This window comes from Rhinatrema bivittatum, chromosome 6 (assembly GCF_901001135.1).
Source record: "Rhinatrema bivittatum chromosome 6, aRhiBiv1.1, whole genome shotgun sequence".
Classification (NCBI taxonomy): domain Eukaryota; kingdom Metazoa; phylum Chordata; class Amphibia; order Gymnophiona; family Rhinatrematidae; genus Rhinatrema; species Rhinatrema bivittatum.
The window spans coordinates 276,480,626-276,503,356 of NC_042620.1; the positions used below are offsets into that span (position 1 = coordinate 276,480,626).

The 22,731-nt window shown below is 44.4% G+C and overlaps 1 protein-coding gene across 2 annotated transcripts in view; it reads right to left on the minus strand.

Moving 5' to 3' along the window:
• The window catches only part of DLG3 (discs large MAGUK scaffold protein 3), a 507,232-nt gene that overhangs the window by 415,102 nt on the left and 69,399 nt on the right, over positions 1–22,731 (minus strand). For both annotated transcript variants that reach the window (XM_029607251.1, XM_029607249.1), the window contains exons 4-6: positions 13,841–14,010; positions 7,235–7,371; positions 3,818–3,962 (exon numbers count right to left, since the gene is read on the minus strand). In XM_029607251.1, the coding sequence (XP_029463111.1) occupies positions 3,818–3,962; positions 7,235–7,371; positions 13,841–14,010 (452 nt within the window). The remainder of the gene's footprint in view (positions 1–3,817; positions 3,963–7,234; positions 7,372–13,840; positions 14,011–22,731) is intronic.

Here is a 22,731-nt window from a genome sequence, read left to right on the forward strand (position 1 = left end):
AGTGCATAAGTACAGTTAATAGCTTCTGGGTATTCACAAATAATCTCCAGCTCAGTTCTTGCTTCACAAATGTCAGTCTCTATTGCTCTAAAAGCATCCTCTGTTGAATTATCTTTCAGAAATGAAAAAGATGCCATTTTATTCTGGCAGTGAAAAAGTTCAAGAAGAAGTGACAGATCAAACCACAACATACCTGCACAAAGGAAATCCTTGAATGCTGTGCCTGTCCGTCCAGGATTTACGCCCCTACGAGAGCCTGACCTCTATCCTTGAATGCTGTGCCTGTCTGTCCAGGCCTTATATCCCTACGTGGGCTTGACCTCTGTCCTTGAATACTGTGCCTGTCCATCCAGGCCTTATGTCGCTATGTGAGCTTGACCTCTGTCCTTGAATGCTGTGCCTGCCTGTCCATCCAGGCCTTGTGTCCCTACATGGGCTTGACCTCTGTCCTCGAATGCTATGCCTGTCTGTCCAGGCCTTATGTCCCTATGTGGGCTTGACCTCTATCTTCGAATGCTGTGCCTGTCTGTCCAGGCCTTATGTCCCTACGTGGGCTTGACCTCTATCCTCGAATGCTGTGCCTGTTCGTCCAGGCCTTATGTCCCTACGTGGGCTTGAGTTCTGTCCTCGAATGCTGTGCCTGTCCGTCCAGGGCTTATGTCCCTACGTGGGCTTGACCTCTGTCCTCAAATGCTATGCCTGCCTGTTCATCCAGGCCTTATGTCCCTACAAGGGCCTGACCTCTATCCTCGAATGCTGTGCCTGTCCATCCAGGCCTTATGTCTATGTGGGCTTAACCACTGTCCTCGAATGCTGTGCCTGTCCGTCCAGGCCTTATGTCCCTACGTGGGCTTGACCTCTATCCTCATATGCTGTACCTGTTCGTCCAGGCCTTATGTCCCTACCTGGGCTTGACCTCTATTCTTGAATGCTGTGCCTGTCTGTCCAGGCCTTATGTCCCTACGTGGGCTTGACCTCTGTCCTCGAATGCTCTGCCTGCCTGTTCGTCCAGGCCTTATTCCCTATGAGGGCTTGACCTCAAACACTGTGCCTATCTGTCCACATTTGGAATGTATGAACATAAAAAGCTGACTTAAGATGTTTGGAGCTTGCATATTTCATATGCTCAATAGTTTTCATAACCTTCATAATATGGGCCTTGTTCCCTAAATCTTTTCTAGGTGTCAACATTAATGTTTCTTCTAGTACTATCGAAAACTGGTGATAATGGCACTCCAGTTCATCCTCTGTGTTCCCATAGTTTACACAGGCACTGTAGGGTGCAAAGTCAACATAGGTTGATATTGTAGATTTGAGCGGGAGATGATGTCAGCACTTCTTTTGGTCCTAAAGGCTGAACCTTGGTTGCAAAGGGAAACCTCAGTCTCTGGCAATTCAAACTACTAATCCTTCACAGCATGGATCCTTAAATAAAACAAACAACTGCTTCAACGGCAGGGGAGAAGAAAAACTGATACTACACGCATATCCAGCATAGTTCCCTGCTTCAACGGCAGGGGAGAAGAAAAACAACCAATAAGGGCTGAATAACACAGTCTGGGTAAAACAAATAAGCATGGGTGTAGCTTGCTTATTGCGGCGGTTACTTCCCCTACTACCCATAACTAATCAAGCTTGATATTTCACTTGGTTGCAGCTCCATCACTGCTCTCTACATTAATGGTGGGGGTGGAAGGGAAATAGAACCAAAGAGCTAAGAGAAACAGATAAGTATGAGAAAAAAATGTGAAGCTTGCTGGGCAGACTGGATGGGCCGTTTGGTCTTCTTCTGCCGTCATTTCTATGTTTCTATGTTTAGTTTCAGGGCAGAGAAGAGAACTTCCTCTGTCTTGTTCATGAAGTCTTAATCTGTTTGCAAATGCTTAAATCCTAACAATTTGTACCATTATACACTCTAGGGGCCAACCCATTCCAGGGAGCCCTTTCCTGCTCAAAGGAAAGGGAACTCTCCCCGGATGTTGCATCCAATCTCTTAGCACCTGTTGACCCATGTTCAGAATGAGAAAAGAGCTCCAAGGTACTTAGACTGTGGCAAACACAGTGCGACCATCTTCACAGTGAGACCATGCTCCATGTCCCCACGCTTTGAAGGCTTGTGCTCCACTCTAGGGGCCAACCCATTCCAAGCAAGCCCTTTCCTGCTCAAAGGAAAGGGAACTCTCCCCGGGTGTAGCCAGCCTGTATCTACCCTCTGACCCATGTTGAACCGCTGTTTACATGGAAATCTCCTCCGCCTTAGCCTTGAAAATTCTCATTTGTACATCTGCTAACTCCACCAGATTTTAAAAGCCCAGCGAGAGCTCACTAGACGCCAACGGAAACACCCCACTCTAGGGGCGAACCCATTCTAGGGAGCCCTTTCCTGCGCAAAGGAAAGGGAACTCTCCCCGGGTGTAGCCAGCCTGTATCTACCCTCTGCTACTCTGCCTTGCTGCCATACACCAGATGACTCACTCAACTCCTTGTGGTGTTCTTGCCACTGTCATGGTTGCTCAGTGTGTGGATGCTAGTCTTTCTGCTTGCTATGTTCCCCCTTCATTGTGCTGTAGGATGTTGATGCCACTTGTCTTGCCGCTTTGCCTGTCGTGCTGCCTTCGAGGGTTCATGTATATGTTATCGGTGCTCTTTTTTGAAGCTGTGGTGTGTTTTTGACACTCTCGCTGCTGCTTTGAACCTCTATTAAAGCACTCTTGCCACTCCTGGTACCCCTTTAAAGTACCTTAGGTTATTCATGCCACTTTGGTGCCACTTTGCCACAGTCTAAGTTCCTTGGAGCTCTTTGTTCTGATGATTGCTCCCCAGAAGTTTCATCAAAATTGATAAGAATACCCCAATTCTGCAGCCAAAAATAGGCTGCAAATACTTCCCCCATTGACTTTAATGGGAGTCGGAAAACGAATAAAACTTATCAACGGATCGGGGCCGCCATTGAATGAATGCAACCTATTTGGATCCCAACGAATACGAATACTGAATTGGATGAATCTGTCCCTTGTGTACATCCCTACAAACTTCAAACCAGAGATCCAAGAAGTAGAGCCACTTTCACTGCACACTTCAGTATTTTTTTAACCCCTTGTACGATTTTTAAATCCACGCACAGAAAAGCAGAGAATAATCTTTGCTGGCACTTTTTTTTCCGCATGCCAATTTTCAAATGGAAAGTGCAGGCACATGTGCACAGTCTGCAGGTAACACGGGAAGTTGGGAAATTGCTGCCTGCAGGGATCCGTACTGCTGGTACATTCAGAGGGAAATTTCCAACTTGCCCTAGAAGAGCAAAATCTGCAGGCACCTTTTACCCATGCACTTGGAAAACATTTCCACCTGCACAACTTTGCACCTCCTTTTTTGTATGAATCCTTTTTCCAGGCAAAGGTCGACATATACATTGGAAATGTTAAAATATGCTCATGCTTGCAAGCCTCTCTGCTTTCACTGCAGAGAAACGTTTGCATGCATTGGCACTACATGCATGTTAGTACCTGCACATAGGCTGGGCAATTTTCAACAACCCCTTTTCTACTGGTAAAGCATTGTTTAACCCATGGAAATGGCTCTGAATATTGCCCTCCTGGGGTATGTATCGCTGGTATAATCAGGAAGGGCATACATGGCAAGGGCAATAATCAAGCCATTTCCACACGTAAAACAGCATTTTAAGGGTGCATGTACTGCTGGTATAGTGGGATGGGCACTGGTATAGTTGAGAGGGCTAGATATTAAGGATATATGTACCGCTGGTAGAGTCAGAAAGGGCATAATCTGGTGAGGCATATAATAAGGGTATACTTACTGCTGGCATAGTCGGGTGGGGCATACATTTCATTGAGATGAACAGTGCCAGGTTTTGCCACCTTCAGGTACACCATGTCTGAGGTGTTCTTTAAGGCGGCTACAGCTTCCTCATGACGCACATCCTGAAGGTTAGTGTTATTTACCTGAGGAAAGGGGGAGAGAAGGAATAGTATACAGTGTAAATCAGATGCTGGCACTGGTCCAAGTATGAGTATAGTGAACACTTGATACTGTTCCTGGTCTCGGGATGCATATCGTGTATACCAATTCTGTCTCTTGTCTCAGCACGCACACAGTGTACACCGATGCTGCTTCTAGTCTTGGGATGCATGCAGAAGTTCTATATTCAAAAGCCATTTAGACTGATAACATAATAGTTATGCATCTAAATGGTTTACCCGGCTATATTCAGCCCTAATCTGGCTAAATTCTAGTTCCCAGGCTAGAATTTAGCCAAATAAGATGGGGCGTTCCAGAGGCAGGCAGGAGGTGTTCTGGGGAGGAGAGGAGTTAGCAGCTTAAGCTAACCTTCTGCAGCTAATTCTGGTTGGGCCATAGGGCTGTCCTAAAGTTAGCCAGCTAAACATAACCGGCTAACTTAGGCCTGGATTCACCATTCTATTGCAGAATGGTGAATCCAGCGAAAACGGGGGGGCAGGCCTGCGAAAGCCGGCAGCCTTCGCACCACCGTGGTGTTTTCGCTGCTGGCTTTTGCACCCAATAGCGCCACCGTGAAAGGTGGCGCTATTGGGCGTGCTACTGGCGACGATAAGGTTACTAACCTTATCGCCGCCAGCGAAAAAATCGCAAGTCCACCCCCTCGCCTCCCCAACTCCGCCCCCAGCATGCTATCGCACATAAGCCTTTGAAAATGACCCCCTAAGATAGCAGGTATAGTAAGCAGCTGAATATGAACCTCTAGATACATACTCTGCTCTCAGAATTCATAACATGTACATCAGATGCAGTATCTGGTCTTGGGATATGTACAGTGTACATTATATACCAAGTACAGTGTACACCAGATGCTGCATCGTGTCAAGCTGTGTATAATGTGTACTAGATAAGTATCTGGATGTATTTAGAATATGATACATATCTTCATATAATCTTCAGAGGGATAGCTGTGTTGGTCTGGTGTAGCGAAAATAACAAGATGTGGGTGGTACCTTATAGACTAACCAAGTTATTGAGGCATGCTCTTTCAAGGACAGAGTCCACTTTGTAAGATGCATCTGATGAAGTAGACTCTGTCCTCGAACGCTCATGCCTCAATAAATTGGCTAGTCTATAAGGTGCCACCTGCCTCTTGTGATATTCATATAATACATCTTATACCGCATCAGGTACCACTCAGCTTTGTACCCCATGCTTTGATTTTCCTCCTTCCCTCTATGTCTGTGACAGAAGCTGTCCCCTCTTTTCTCTATTACCACTATGACACCACCCCCAACTTTGTCCTCATCTATCTGTATCTCTCTGCTTTATTGTTCACTGCTCTTTCTCCACATTTTTCTCCTCTTGTCTAACTCCATATTTCTCCTTTTCCTCTCTCCAACTCATATGTCTTCACTCTCTAGCCCATGTACATCCTCTCCCCACTTTCACTCCTTCATCTCTCTAATCCCTGTTTCTCATTCCTCTCTCTAGCCTGTCTCTCCTCACCCCACTAGGGCTGGTATGATTTGCTTTTCTACCCTCTCTCAATGCTTACTTTCTCTTCCCTTCCATTGGTATTGGTGGCTAGTGACAAAAGTCACAGTGTGGAAGGCCTTACCTCAGGCTCCACAGTGGAATTACCTTTTGCACAGGATTCTGTGAAGGGTTTGTGAGTGCAAGATGACTCACAGGTCCCATGCTCTGTGACTGCCACGTTACCACTCTATTGATAGACCTATGAGTGCATGCTGGCTCACAGGTTCTATACTCTATGACTGTCATCTTACCACCAGAAAGGGTGGGGCCCTTGAAGTTTCTGTGAGTGCCAGCTGGCTCACAGGTCTCACATTCTGTGACTGCCATGTTACCACCAGAAGGGATGGGGACCTTGAAGGACCTGTGAGTGCATGCTGGCTTACAGGCTCCACCCTCTGTAACTACCATGTTTCCATCACAGGGGACAGAACCATTGATGGACCTGCAAATACATGCTGGTGGTCACTCTTCATGACTACCATGTTACCAACAGAGGGGGTAGGATCCCTGAAGGACCTGTGAGTGTGCACTTGCTCATTGGTCCCACACTCTGTGACTGACACGTTACCACCAGAGAGGACAATTGAGGGATCTGTCAGTGCATGCTGTCTCACAGGTCCCACGTTCAGTGACTGCCAGATTACCACCAGAGGGGACAAGATCAATGAGGGATCTGTGAATGCTCGCAAGTTCACAGATCTCATTCTTTATGACTGCCACCAACTTTTTAAGGCACAACAGGAAGGAGGAAGAAAGGAATGAAGGGAGAGAGTGGTGGCACAGGAGGTGGAGGGCAGAGGGCAGGATAGTGGTCTCCAGGTGGGAGAGTCCATGAGTGTGATCCAGCTAACTGTGCCCCTGTGAGGAATCCATGAGGCCTGTTCCTCAGTGAGAAATCTATGAATTTATACAAACTTCTGTTTCACTTATCCACAAATCTCAGTGGAGTACAAAAAACATACAAAATAAAATCGGACAAATAAACTTAATATTAAGCAGCAATTAAGGAGCAAAAGGTACCGCAAACCTGAAAGATAAAATTGTTAAAATAATTAATGAATACCTCTTATCTTCTTCATCTTCTCCTCTTATTTTTTCACCTCCTCCCATCTTTTCTTTCCCTCTCTTCATCTTGCTGTCTCCAAACTCTCCTGTATTTTTTCCTCTTCTTAAAGTCCACTACTGGTCCTCTTTCCTGGCTCTGTACAGGTCAGTGCTGTTTCTCTCTTGGGTCCTCCTCAGGCCCTTCTCCTCTTTCCCCCATCCTGCCCCATAATTTTCCCCACAAAGGGCTTTTATCTGCCATTGTTCTCTTCCAAGACCCCATTAGTCCTTCTGGTCCCTCCCTTTCTCTCACCCCTTCCTCTGATCATATTTCTCCCACCTCTTTCTCCTTCCTGTCTTACCCCCTGCCTCCAGCTGCAGGTTCCTGCCTAATTTCTTTGGTTGGTGGGATCTGGGGAACCCTGCCAGTCCTGTGACTCCAGCTGCCAGTGACCAAGGATAAGTTATGGAAAGGTACGGGGTGACCATTCTTGCTGTAACAATGGTGCCTTGTACAAATGCGCCCTCTATCTGTCTCTCATCTCCCTTCTCTCTCTAACCCTCCTTTCCTTGCTCTATCTCTTCTCCTTCTCTCTCTCTCTCTCTCTGTGGTGTGGCTCCTTTCCCTTTCTCTCCTTTTTGTCTCCATGTGGCGAGGTAGATGTAGTGCACTCACAGCGAGGAGCCGGTCTCCAACCACTAGCCTCCCGTCCTTCTGGGCTGCTCCACCCTCAATGATCTTTGTGATATAAATGCTGTTCTCTCCTGGGATGTGTTGGTTACCGATTCCACCAGCGATGCTGAAGCCAAGTCCTGCAAAACAAGGCCTGGAAAGTGAGGATAAAACCTGGCAGCTCAGAGCTGCCATCTACCCACCTATATAACCACACCCTACATATCCTCCTCTCCATAAACTTCCCCACTGCATAAGCATAATTATTTCTCCCCTCCCTCCCTCTATAAACCCATATACCTGCATACCCACACCCTGCAGTTCTCTCCCTTCCCCATAACCTTCAGATACCTCCTCCACTGCTGCATACCCACATTCGCTTTCTCCATGGACAAGCAGCAACAACGTCAGCGACAGCCACACAAGTGAGTGGCATCATCCTATGGTGCCAAGTCAAAATGTTCTCTCTCAAGCTCAGAATAAAAAAACTTTCTGAGCAAGCATGAGAATTCCATGCTGGTGTCGCCACGCAAGTCCCTCAGACTTTTTTTGACTGCTTCGTGTCACTATGATTTTTGAGGTGGGTTTTACTCTATTTCTTATTTTATCCTCATCTTTTTTTTTGTTTAGCTCTCTTTGGTTGGTGACAAAAAAAAAAAAGGAACTTAGCCAGTTATAGTCATGGCAGAAAAATTATCAGAAGTAGGGAAGTCCCCAGATGCTGAGCAAAATGCCATCACAAGATGGCAACACAAGATCTACATAACATTTGTTTTAGATGTCAAATGTACAAAACATTTCACATTCTCTTGCAATCCATGCAGACGCGTGTCTCAGAGAACTCGCAGCTTCAGGAAGATAAGGCTTCAATTTGACTATTGTCATCTGCGGAGTGTAAGAAAAGAACCCATAAAGGGCCAGAACCTCATAGGTCTGAGCCCAAGAAAGGAAAGGATGAGGTCTCTCACAGACATGACACCGCCAAGAAGTTGGGAGCTAAGTTCAGAAATGTATCATGCCGAGCAAAGGCTATGCTGAAGCTTGGTGCTGTCAGACTCTGGTGCAGATATACCAATGGTGCAGCAAATGTCATCATCATCGGCACTGAAAGTTGTGGCACCGGAGTTCCATGGCACCAACCATTCTCAACAGTGCCATCATGTACATGGTACAGAATCACCACAGTGCAGGAAGATTGTCAACGCTGATCATTCCCCCTCAATACAGAAAATCAATGAAGCAGCCTTCCCCTATTTTGGTGTCGAGTCTGACGTGTCAGCTAACATGGTATCACTCCTACCATTGCCACCAAATGCAGAATGCCACTCATTTGTACATATGTGACTAATATTCCATCTACATGTCAGGGTTTCAGTAAAAACGCAATACTCAGTGGCTATGCTGTTCACACTGTGCATTCCTGGCTTACAAATGCAGGAGAATAATTAATGTGAATCAAAGATATGGTTTCCTTTTCCTGGTCACAAAGGAGAGAGAGATCCAGAGGATGTAGTTTTGGCAGTTAGTGTAACTGGGTTTAAAAAAGGTTTGGATAAGTTCCTAGAGCAGAAGTCCTTAAACTGCTATTAATCAATAAGAATTAGTAGCTTGGGTTTTATTCATTTCATGTTTGGGTACCTGCCAGGTACTTGTGACTTGGTTGGCAACTGTTGGACACAGGATACTGAGCTTGTGGACCCTTGGTCTGACCCAGTATGGCATAGTTTTTGTTTTTATGTAACAAGATTTAAAAATAGTCCAGCGCAGCTCTGTTTAGACCCCAACTTCAAGCTTGAAAGACGTTGTACCAGTAGGAAAGTCCTTACTGGCTAATAGCTGAGTAACCAGGGTGGGTCTACCTTTGACCAATGAGTATCTGGCTGGGCATGACCCAGCCCATCATTCCTGGGGAACTAAAAGTGTTAGCTGCTTCCAGTTCTCCACAAGCAGCATAGCAAACATAAAGTGCTTCCATCCACCATCACTATGGCTGGTGTTTCAATTTCCTGGCCCCCCTTACACTACATCTGTAGGAGCACCAGCCTCTGAGTCTATTTTAGAGAAGCTAGCAGAATGGCTTCAATCCAAATCTCAAGTAAAATTGGGAGTGTGCTCAACCAAGACAAGCAGTTCACAGAGTATATCTCCACACAGAGAATCTCCTATTCTTCTTCCAGATTCAGAGGAATCTTTATATTCTAATGCAACATATTCTTAGGGTTCTTTTCACTCATCGCTCAGCTACCATTGAATTCATCCCCAGGACCAGCAAGAAGTACTATGCTAATAGCCAATCTAACATAGCCAGCCTTTCCACAAAAGATGGCAGAAACTATACCTTTCAAATCAGAAGAAGAATTCTGCCAACAGGAGGAATTCCAGGGAGTGTTAAAATTTATTCAGCCTCCTAAACAGATAAAAATGTCATGATACCAATTGATAAAGCATTATAAGATCTATGATTAAGAATATGGAAAACGCCTATATCTATATCACCCATGGCAAAAAATATAGATTTAAATATAGGGTACAGCTGTGCCAGGTTTCAACAAGGTGCAGCTACTGCACGATTCCTAGGTTATACTAGCTGCCATGAAAAGAGCGAGAAAGTAAAAAAATTACTCTAGCACTTCTCTGGGGAAGGATGCAAGACTGAAACATTTTCCTTTCAAAATTGTCTAACAATCAGCAACCTTGCAGTCCAGAATCACAGCTCACCAGATGCAAATGGATCATTATACATACAACACTTTATAGAATATTAAAGAGGGCGCCTTACAAAGTGAGTCACAAGTCCAGGAAAAAACTGCGCCTCTTGTAACGGAGGTAGAAGAATGATCAAAACTGTAACCAGGTCAGTATATCATCTGACACAGCTTCCAGATCATCAGCAGTTGCTATAGGAGGTTAGCTTAGTTTAGAGCCTCTGGACTAAGAGAGGATTGTTCATGAAAAATTAACCTGATGCACCATGTCTGGGACACAACCTTTTCAATTAAAAGGTAAAAGAAGCAGTAAATATTATCAAAGAGCAGTCCACTGCTCTTCAGTCTAACATCTACTAGTTATCTAACATATCAGAAGAGATATCAACAATCCTTTTAGAAACCATATTATTATTACTCAAAAAGAGGATATAACATATTAATTTTAGAGACAGCATACATTACCTCTTCAACAGCAAAGTCAACCTAAAAAATTGCAATGACAATCAAGATCTCAACCTAGGGACGAAACACATTGCACAACTCAACCATTTCCTCAAAAACCTGGCATGAATTTTGGTTTACTGTCAGATACATCACATTCTCTCATCTCACAGATTTCCAGTGGGGTGACCAATGGTTACTAATTACGACAGACAAATGGGTTCTCATAATAGTCAAACAGGGTTGCCACTTAAATGTTCAGTCCCTACCACTTGCAGCTGCCCCATGCATTCAAAGACAATCTCAAGAACAGTTGCAGATGTTAAAGAATGAAATAAAATCCCTGTTGACAGCTCATGCAATAGAACCTGTTCTCCCAGCACAGAAAGGAATGGGGTTCTATTCCTCATTCCAAAGAAGTCTGAAGAACTGTGGCCTATGCTAGATTTCAAAAATCTAAATGCATTTCTCAAGAAGGAAAAATCCAAAATGAATTCTCCGGGCACCATTCTACCACATTTACAAATGGGAGAGTAGCTTGCTATTCTAGATCTCAAAGATGTTTACACCCACATTCCAATATGTCAATTACACAAAAAGTACCTAACATTCTCACTGAAAGAACACCATTATGAGTACAAAATTCTTCCTTTCAGTCTGGCAGCAGCTCCAAGAGTATTTACAAAATGTTTGGCAGTAGTAGCTGTGCACTTAAGAAAGAACAATGTTATGATTTTTCCATATCTGAATGACTGGCTAATGTCAAACAAATTCTACAATGATTCCAGAAGAAATACTGCATTTGCAATTCAGATTTTACAGTACCTAGGACTTGTCATAAACTTTGAAAAGTCTCAACTGACTCTGATACAACAGAATTTATAGGAGCAAACCTAAATACTCAAGAAGGCAAAGCATTTCTACTGGAACACAGGATGGACAAGTTAATAGCCCAGGTTCAAATTTTTTGTTGTCATTGCTGGATCACAGCCAGATCTTTTCTGAGAATGTTGGGTCAGATGGCATCCACTGTACAGCATTTCTCAGTATTAGACAGGGAACTCTCACCCTCTATGGTTTAGACAAGCAAGGTTCCCAATCAGGCAGGGTATCCTTAGAAGGAATGGAAAACCTCTTCCAAAAATACTGATTGGCCAAAGAATTCAGTCTCTGCACAGCATCCCTAAGTGTCTCTTTACTAAGGTGAAGACTCCATTGGGTATCCTCAGACTAGAAATTTAAGTTTTACTCACAGTTCTCTTCTTCAGTTTGTCTCAATAAGGTTTTCTTAGGAAAAGTCCAGTAGCAGGGAACACAGCAGCTCTCTACAGAGATTCCCTCTTCAGGCAGGAAGAGAGGCCAAAAACCTCCTCCTGGGAACCCAGAAAAAAATCTTCACACAAAGGTTGAAAAATCTGGAATCCTCCTGCAGCAGGTCATCATGAGGAATCTTCCCTACCTCCTGATCTATCTTAACTGGCAGAGATCCCGTATTCCTCCAGCCAGGGATACCAAAGCTCTCACGGGAGAAAACCCAAAAAGGCAAAAAACATCCAAAAATCTTAATCAAAACACAGAACCAGCACCCAGGCAGGCAATGATCCTCTTCCCACTAGAGTACTGGCCCATGCTGGGGAACCCAGTACCCAAGCAGGGGGAACAACTCAAGGAAAACACTCCTACTCTCTCTTAACCAAAATGCCTCACCAAGAACTGCTGCAGTCTGCTGTTTTAAGCAGCAGGGGATGGCCATTCCAGCAACCTCAGTGGAGGAGCTGGTCAGAAAAGGACCACCCCCTCCCTCCACCATCTTTCCTATCCTAGCTCACAGGGTTCAAGATTAGGACCTTCTCGTGATGATCCCAAAGGGTCATCACAAATACAATCATCCATTCAGATACAGACAATCAAGTAGTGATGTTTTACAACAAGCAGATTCTTAGCAACTATGTGAGCATCTGCAGCTACTATGGAGAATGTTCAATCCGCCTTGATCAAAGATATATGCAGGGCTTCTATTTGGTCAATTCAGAAAACACTACTGTCTGGATGAAGATTCATGTAAGGATTATGTTTAGCCAGGCAATTCTGAAAAAAAAAACCCCAACCCTATTTAAATAGAAGCATCAACTACCTTCCTATTTTCTCAGGCCCCGAAAATAAAATAAAATAGGAACATAAGAACATAAGAAATTGCTGGGTCAGACCAAGGGTCCATCAAGCCCAGCACCCTGTTTCCAAAAGTGGCCAAACCAGGCCACAAGAACCTGGCAAGTACCCAAAAACTCAATGAAACTAAAAACACAATGAAGCTAAAATTCAAAACCACAGAAAATGGATAACCTACACAGCTACAGTTAACTTATCACAAATATATGGAATATTCAGTGGGATAAACATCCCATGAAATATCCCTGATTAAAGTTATCCAGCTAACTTATTTATTTATTTGTTTCCCAGCTTTTATATACCGTACACTCAGCAAAAGCTGACCAGAATAGTTCGCGATCATCAACAAAATACATAATACACAAAATACAATAAAATCATGAAAATAACCCACTATAAAACAAAAGACAGCATTATATGACTGCACAATGTTGTAGCCAGATAAGTTTAAACCTAACCAGATATATTTTGAATATTATTGGTTAGATATAACATTACATGGCTACAGTTAGCTAGATAAGTTTATCCTAAACTGGCTATATTCAAAAAAATATAGTCTGTTAAGTGCTGAGTTGCGGGGCTTAAATAAAAAGATCATGGGCCTACTAGCACTATGCTAGCCCATCTCCCCACTCTCACCTGAGCTCCAAATGCTCAGCCCTGCTGGGTCGAGCCTGCAGCCTCCCCCCCCCCCCAATCCCTTCCATCTCAGAAATAGAGAAATAAAAGGGCCAGGGCTGGTGCAGGTCTCCTCCCTGTTCCTGGGACCCATCAAACAAATATGTAACAGAGGAAGACTCCAGTGCCCCCTCCACCCTCTCATCCCACCCCTAACTTTCCCAGCTTTCCCACCTTCAATCAGTATTTTCTTCAGCCCCCCGATCGCAGCAGCAGCACTTCTGCTGTCACTAGGAAGCATCCTTCCAGCATATGGCTTTTAGATAGCTACACTGGAAGTCTAAGATTTCAGTGTACCTCCTAGCGAGAGCAGAAGCACCAGGCCTGGCTCACGGTCGGGCTGCCACCCAGATCTGGGCTGAAGAATGTACTGTGCCCTCTGATACTTCACCTTCCCTTGTGTTATAGAAGTCCTGATCCATAGTTACTCTGTGCCCTCTGATGTTGTACAGTCCTGTGTTCTAGATCCCCTGTGTCCTCAGATACTGCATCTGCCCTCATGCCCACCCCTGGTGCTATAGACGACCTGTGCCCTTTGCCAAGACGGGGGGGGGGGGGGGGGGTGTCAATGTGCCAGGCAGGTACTGAGATGTTTTCATGGTATGAGGCTCACCTTTTGGCCCTTTCATAAGATTAACCTCCACTATGGTCTCTGGGGGAGATTGCCTCCGTCGCACCAGGAGTCGCACCACGGGCCCAGCCTCCTTCAGTGCCTCCACTGCCTTACTGTGCACGACTTCAGAAACATCCACCTCGTTCACCCTCAGTACACAGTCGTTCACCCTGCAAATGAGATGCGGTTAATCTCCCTTCGCTCCAACTTCCAGAGTCACACTGATGTGTCCTCTCGCAATCGTGGCGGTTCACAAGTTTGACACATACATAATAAACAGAGATTATGAGCAAGACAAGAACAGATTACATATATGGCACAGAATCATATTATGTAAGAACTATCACCTGCTTTCTGTACGACTCTCCATTAAAGCTTTGTTCCTTCATTATTCACTATCCCAAAAGCATGTTGAGAGCTGCGTCTTTAAGGGTTTTTTGAAGGCCTTTGGCTCCTGCATCAACTTTAAATATTCAGGCACTGAAATCCCTAATGTGGGCCCTGCTACAGAGAATGACAGATCACCTTTTAATTTATTTTCAAAGTCAACATTTTGGGTGAATTCACAGTCAGAAATGGTGAGATCTGTCACATGCTACCTGGAAGCAGCTTCTTGGAACTGGAAGCTCTAAGTTTTGAATCCAGTGGCCAGCACTTTGCTCCAATTATCAGTTCATTTTCTCTAGAGATGTGGCGAGGCATGGTCTTTCCCTTCCACTGTAAAATTACTTGTTTTAATATCTTTTCTAAATCTTTTTTTCAATTTTCTTTCAGGAGTCTCACTCCTCCTTACCAGTAATCTCCCAGTAGGAGAAGGGTTGATGGATGCTGCCAGTCCAAGCTCATGTTTAACATGGCAAACATGAAGAGCCCGATATTCAAGAGGCGGATGAGTAGGACTTATCGGACTAAGTGGCAGCCGTTAAATATCCAGCTACGTTCAGCGGTTGCCACTTTAAGGTGAATTTTAAGAGAGATGCGTGCGGCGAAAAAGCACAGGTGTGCACGCGTCTAGCGCAGGTCCGCCCGATTTCATAAACCTGCCACATCTGCGCATCCCCAGGTACCGACGTGCGAATATTTCGCATCGAGTAAGAAAAGAGGCAGAAGTGGGGCAGGCATGGGAATTCTGGGATGGGTCCAAGAGCTTTTGCGCATCAAAAGGCGAATTTTTTTAAAAGCCCGGTTCATGCGTTACTCAGGAGGTGCGCGAAGAAGTCGGTTCGCTCACGCCAAGCAGATTTTAAAAGCCGCCCAAGTGCACGCGTATCTGCCACAACGCGCACATCTCTAATGTTTTCAAAAAGGGGCGGGGGGGGGGGGGGCGTGAGCCAGAGACGTGTATGCAAATACCTACGCGCCTGGGCGTGCGCCCAGATCCCCTGCCGCGTAAGTTTACATCTGCTATGGAGGAGGTGTAAGTTATAAAATAAGGAAAACTAGGCAGATCTGCTGGGGTTTTAAAGGTCAGAGCTAACTGGGGGGATGGGGGGGTGAAGGCTATTAACCTAGGGGGTTTTGGAGGACCTATCCCTTAACTGGGCAAATGAGGACAAATTGGTTTAACTGGCAATGGTGATGGTGCGCACCGCTTTTAAAATCCCCCAGCTTACGCGGTAGAAACGGGATCTGCGCGCATGCACGGATATGCGCACCCACTTAAAATTTGATGCATGTGTGTGCGTAGCCAGGCTATTTTATAACTTGTGCGCATAATATGTTATAAAATGTCGGTATCCTTGGGCGTGGGCCGATGCATGTGCGTAAATGTGCGCCCACGCGCTGGTTTGAAAGTTACCGTGATGTGGCGCCGTACAAATGTATTTCTGCTATTTATCAGGGGTAAGTCTGAATAAAACTATTTTTAGATACATATGAAGTGCTTGTGGGGTCTGGGTAAACTAGAGGGCATGGAAGCAAAAGAACCAGGGGGATGAACTTGTTAAACTGGTCATTTCCTCCATGTGCGCATGTTTTAAAATGTACTAACTTGTGCATGTAAATGCCAACTATTCCCAGCTATTTGAGTCCATGCTTAAAAGTAGGAGCACTCAAACACGTGCAAGGTCTGTTTTATAACATGTGTGAGTACGTGCGCGCAGGATATAAAATATCAGCGTAACTTGCCACGCGTGCGCTCATTTTAAAGTTGCCCTCTATGTCAGATAATTCATTTATCTGGCAAAAGTAGTTAGCCAGATAACTCAGGGGTGGGGAATGGGCGGATCGGGACATAGTGATATGCATTCGTTTTTCCCAAATTAGGCAATTTAAACGAAATTGCCTAATTCGGTATGGTTCGGGGGAACTGAAAAACGAAAGAAACTTTTCCGAAATTTCAGAAAAATTCGTTTTCGTGTTAGTGCAAGCTAACTTTGCCTCGTTATTGCGCACTATCGAGAATTAGTGTGCACTATCGGGAGTTAGCACGCACTAACTCCCGATAGTGCTCACTGACATGAAAATCGGGCCCCCCCCCCCCCAAAAAAAACAATTTCCTGCGGGGAGCCCCGAAACGAAGCCCGAGACGATAGGGCTTAATGAAGCACATCTCTGCTTATCTACGGATAAGTGCTGATATTCAGACTCTTCTGGTTAAGTTAATCAGATAAGTTAGATCTGCCATACAGCAAGTTTAACTTAGCCAAATATAACTTATCCAGCTAAGTAGTGTCAAATTCAGGGATATTCAGCTGCATAGCCATGCTGCTGAATATCCCATCCAAGGCCTAGATTCATCATTTTGCTATAATTTTCGCATGAATAGTGCCCATGATAAAAAAAACAAAAGGGCATGGTTAGGGTAAGTTTTTGAGTTACTGCAACACATACTATTTTAGCACTTTGCATAGGCTACTTTGTAAGTGGAGAAGTGCCCAGACAGGCATTTCCATGTTTTGAGAGAGAGAGCACCTCTTTATAAAGCTCTCATATAAGTCAACTATAGGGTGAGAGTACATTGTAGAAATCTCATCTTACGCACACATCTCTTGGCCATGCCCCGAAATGCCCATGCCTCACCCAGCCCACCCCCACCCATCTCCAGACAACGTACACTTCAATGTCTCAGACCTGTAGGCTACCCTTGAAAATGAGTACTTGGATAAAGGGACCTGAGAGGGATGGTGGTTTTCATCATAGATAGAATCTTTATTAATAATTAATTGCATTTGGATAAGCGAATTAGTTGTCAGTTGGCACAAAAATGTAAAGATTTAATAGCAGTAGGTTTGAGATGTGCTATGATAAAATGGCGTCCGAGATGTCACAACGTAAGGGGAGGGAGGGTGGTGGGGCTTTGGCATTTTAAAGCTGAGGTTTAGCGGCAAAGCTCACAGCCGCTGAGACATTGAAGTGTACGTTGTCTGGAGATTTGTACTGAATGCGGTTTGGTAAGCGTGAATGTGTTACATTTATATGGGCGGTTTGGGGATGTGTTGAATAGAGATTATTTTAGTATTGTCTATTTCCAGATTTACATGAGAACCAGCTTCCACAAGATGGAGACTAGTATTCAGCCGAGGGGCGCTTGAGAATTGCGACATTGATTGATGGTCCTGTGAGCCAGTCTAAACACGAATTTGATATATAGGTTTCCCCTGATGCAGGTGGTAACAGATCCGCCGAAACGCCATGGCGTCGGGTATTTTTGAATAAGGACAGTTCATGTTTGTTGAAGTTAAGGTGGAGATACACCTCACAAGGAAGGATTGCATTGCCTTTTGACACAGGTGATACGGGTGGAGCTGAAGTACTGACGGTGATTTTCAACACCCGAAAAGAGATCACAGTGGACTTTGAAGGTCTCATGATAACAAAGTATCGAATTGCTCTATTATTTGATGGACGTTGTGATTGGAAGAGACAATTACTCTAAAATGATTATGCTATATTGATGCAGTAATATGTTTACAATGTTAAAGCAAGAGGATATATTCAAGTGACTGATTAGAGGACCATTTGAGTAAGGGCTTTTTGCTCTGGTAACAAAAGTTGTATTTAAAATAAGCAATAGGGGATTAGTGGTTTATACGGGGTTTTAGGTATGTGGTTTGCATGTGGATTAGTATGAATCTAGATGGATGTTTGGGTGTTTTTAAATATGAATGATATTGATTAAAGGTATATTTATACAGTATATAAGACATAATATAAGGATGAAATACATTGGTGAATAATTACAAGTATTAGATGAGTACAATGTTATTGGGTGAACAAAAATAGGGACCTTGTCTTGGATGTAGTTCTTGTTTCATGAGGAGACAGGGTTATTCAGTATAATATTGAAAAGGTAAATAATGTTTGACTGTCTGAAAATTCCTGTCCCTGAATACATCCGAATAGGGCCAGCACAAGAGTGTTAGACAGCCTACATGACCTTCAGCCTTGCAGCCCCACTCCCAAATTAAAGGTGAAGTTTCAAAAGGTTGTGTTTGTAAAATTAGCACATGTACATATAAAATAGCATGTGCTCGCGTATATCCTATGTCATTAATCAAAACATACATGTGCAAGTAAGCATGCATGAGCAAAATGGGGCTATCCAGGGCTGTGGGCCAACAGTTACACATGTAAGTTGCTATTTAAGAACCTACCAAAATGACGTCTGTTATCTGCATATATTTACACCTGCTAATTATGCGGTGTGAGTAAGAATAAAAAATCTTTATTACCAAGTTCTGACTGGAGGAGGGATCTGAGTAAGCTGGGGAAAGTTCAGGCTGCAGACCCAGGAGGGTTTTAATGACTGGAGATAGGACTGGGCAAACTGGTGGACTCATTGGTAAAACTGGTAATTTTCTTCATGTGCACATGTTACAAAATTTGAGGGCTTAGAACATTAAAAGCTGACAAATGCTATGGAAAATAAGCCTGTGAAATCTCCAGTGTAAATGTTTAAAATTAGGGCACAAACACATGCCTATAGCAGATTTACACTACTTATCCGAAAAAGTCTCAAAAAGCACTACTTAGCCAGCTAAGTAAGGGGGTCATTTTTTAAAATCGTATTATGGCCCTAATGCCCGTGATAATACCATAACGCATGTGTTAACGCATCTCACCATGCGTATGCAAATTTAAAAAATGTCATCAAGTGGGAGGAGTTTGGGCAGAGTTTATGAAAATTAGGGGAGCTTAACGTTGCATGCGATAGCGTAATGCATGCTATTGCGTGATTTAATGCCAAAAATAACTTCACCTTGATGCACTCTCTACCTAGCAGCTATGAAGCTAGGTCAAGAGTTTAATGTACAAATCTCGCCTTTGTGTACCTTTCATCACTCCAAATCACATAAAATCTTCACTGATGGTAACTGTGCTGTTCGTTCCTCTGACTGTGCATGTAAAACTGCCCCCCAAAACCTAGCCCACCATCAAAACCTCACCCCAAGTTGCTCCTCTTACAGTGGTATAGTTTACTTATATGAGAGCCTTATAAAGAGTCTCCCTTTCTCTCTCTCTCTCTCACCAGGAGCAGTCCAAAATGCAATGTGAATATCACAAGGTGCAATTAAGGCAAAATGATGAATCTAGGCCTAAGCCAAATAAGTCTTAAAACACTATTTATACTGCTATCTTAATTATCAGTCTATGTAGCAGATTTTGGGCTTATCCAACTATCTTACTTAGGCCTGGACGCGGCGGAAACTTCGCTGGTGGCGAAAAGGTAAGAACCCTTTTCGCTGCCAGTAGCACCACCTTTTACAATGGCGCTATTGGGTGCAAAAGCTGGCAGTGTGTTGCGACCGTCGCTGCCCGACGGCTTCACTCCGCCTACCTTTCCTCTTCTGCGCCTCCTCCTGCTCCTCATGGACTCCAGCCTGCCACGGCGTCCGCCTGCTGTCCTCTCCGGCGTCCCTGAACTGGCTTGGGCGCTGCCTCCCGCCATGCTCTCCCGGTACCTTAGGGCGCATGCGCCGCGCTGCCCTCATTCTTATTTCCTCATTGGCGCGTTCCTCAGGGGCGTCCCCTGTGATGACGTCACGCTGCCCGGATATTTAAGCCTACTGTTTATTGCTAGCCGTTGAGTTAGCAAGGGGAATCTTACGGATGGGATTCGTTCTCCGTACCCAGCTACTCTGCCTTCCAACTACCTTGGACTCTTTTGGCTAATGGGGTACCCGCTCCTCGGGGGCCTCTTTGCTTCTTTCAGGTCGCTGTCAGGTAACCGGTACTTGCTCCTCGAGGGCCCATGTTCCCTGACCCGCTGCCTGCATCTATCTCCTCTTCTACTTGGAAGAATTCGCTACAGACACCACTATCATCTACTCCTCAGAGCTGTCTCCCTGGAACCAGGTACTCGCTCCTCGAGTGCCTGCCCCTGTTCCAGTGCCATCTCTTACGTGGAACTGCTGTGTGAGTACTTTGCCAACAAGTCTCTCTACCTCCAGGGATCTGGTACTCGCTCCTCGAGGGCCAGCTCTCCCTATCTCGGGGCTTTTCCATACTTGGGACTCTGTGAATGTTCTATTGTACTCACTTTCTCATTTCTCTCCATTTCAGAACTGCTACCGGAGAAACCGCTGTTCCAATGCCCTGGGGAATACTAGCCCAACCGGGCTACATCTTCTATGCACTACTGCCACCTCTGGTGGCTTCTCAAACTGTCTAAATAAAGAACTATCTGTGTCTAGAGCTGAGCCTGACCTGTGGCCCCTCACGGGACTTCCCCCTGTGGGTGTGGTCAGCTGCCACAGTGTCCACCCAAAACCTCACTAACTATAACACAGTGATAGCACCGCGGAGGTGTGATCGGTCTGCAACCTTAGAAAATCCAGGCCTAAGTGCCAGAATTATTGTAATCCCTACTTACAGCCACTGGGGGGGGGGGGGGGGAAGGGGAAGAGAGAGAGAGAGAATGCCTAGCTGTAATGCCCTCATACTAGGTAGGTATTTATACCTCTATATGAGGCCCACCTAGTTACTCGAGGTGAGGTTTAGGTAGGAGTGTAGGGGTTAGAGGCCACTTTGACTTTCAGAGTGAGACATACGAACAGAACAGTGCTCTCTTGTGAAGATTTGATGACCTTCAGAGTGAGAAAATTCACCCAAAGTATGATATTTGTGCAATGTTCTCTCAACCTAGCTTGATGTTACCCAGGAAGAGAGTCCATGGAAGCAAAAACATAATAAAAACTTTTTCAGGTACATTCAAAGGAAAAAGCTCATGAGAGAGTCAGTTAGACCATTAGATGATTGCGAGGTAAAACAGGCAGTAAGGGAGGATAAAGTCATAGCAGAGAGACAGGAACGGTAACTTTAAAACGAGAACACACATATTCTGAAATCTTATATGATGCACACACGTACGCACACGTGTTATAAAATAAGCCTTGCGTATGCATGTGTGCCCCTAATTTTAAGCATTTATGCGAATAGCTGCGAAGTGTCAGCATTTACATGCACAAGTGAGTAAATTTTATAATATGCGCGCATGAAGAAAATGACCAGTTTAACCAATTCCTTCACCAGTTTGTCTAGTCTATATCTAGGTCATCAAGACCCCTTGGTTCTTTAGTCTGCACTCCCACCCAGTTTACCCAGACCCCTCAAGCCCTTCATATGTGACTAAAAATAGATTTATTCAGACTTACCCCTGATCAATAGCAGGAGTAAGCTCGTGTAGAAATGAACTGGATGTGCGCCACATTCTCCTTGCCTCATACGTGCATTTCTATTGGATCCATCCCCATTTCTCACCTTCTTTTACTCGATGCAAGATATTCGTGCATCGGTACTTGTACAAATATGTGCAAGGTTTATAAAACAGGTCGGACATGCGCATGTGCTAGATGCACACACACACACATATGTGTGTTTTGGCATTCATCTCTTTTAAAATGAACCTTTACATGAATTCTTTGCTTCAGTCTTTACTGAGGAAGATGTAAGGGAGAAACAGATGACGAAATTATATCTAAAGGTAATTATTCAGAAAAACTGAAACAAATCTCCATGAAATTGGAAGATGCAATACGGCAAATTGACAAACTAAAGCAAAACAGATCACCTGGACAGGATGATATAAATCGGAGAGTGTTGAAAGAACTGAAAAACGAAATTGCAGCCTACTGTGAGTAAATTGTAAACCATTATTAAAATCATCTACACTACCTGAAGATTGGAGAGTGACTAATGGAACTCCAATGTTTTAAAAAGTGTTCTGGGGCAATCCAGGAAACTACAGACTGGTGAGCCTGACGTCAGTGCCAGGCAAAATGGAAGAAAGTGGAAACTATTATAAAGTACAAAATTACTGACCATATGTAGGCTGATTTTAAAACGAGCGAGCGGACGTCCTTACAAGCACATATGTACACACAAGTGAACGTACACTGGCATTTTAAATCATGTGGGACTTGCACACCTATGATTTAAAATACACCTACCAGGCATAAGTATGCTCCTAATTTTAAGTGGTTACTCAAGCAAATGTACTTCATGTATCTTCCTTGGGACTTTGCCGACTTTAACACATATAGGTAAGTGGATTTTAAAACATGCTCCCACCAAGGACATTCCCAGTTTTTCCAGTTATTCTACCAAATTGCCCCTGTCAATCTCGAGGTCATCCAGATCCCTCTGGTTCTTCATCCTGCACTCCCCTTTGTTGATCCAGACCTCTCGCCCCGTCGTGTTAGGCCTAAAACGCAGTTTCCGCAGACTTATTCATCATCATCAGCAGCAGCAGTAAATATACGCGGCTAACAAGCTGCTGTGTGCTGTGGCCTCCGGTTTTAAAATGCGGATATACAAGCATAACTGTTAGTCCTGCCCTGGAATGCCCATACCCTGTCCCTTTTCCACCCTCCCTTTCTTTTTAGCTCATGCATGCGCATATGCCCATGTCATTAACAGCTTTTTAAAATCCACGTTGCTCACATGCGGTC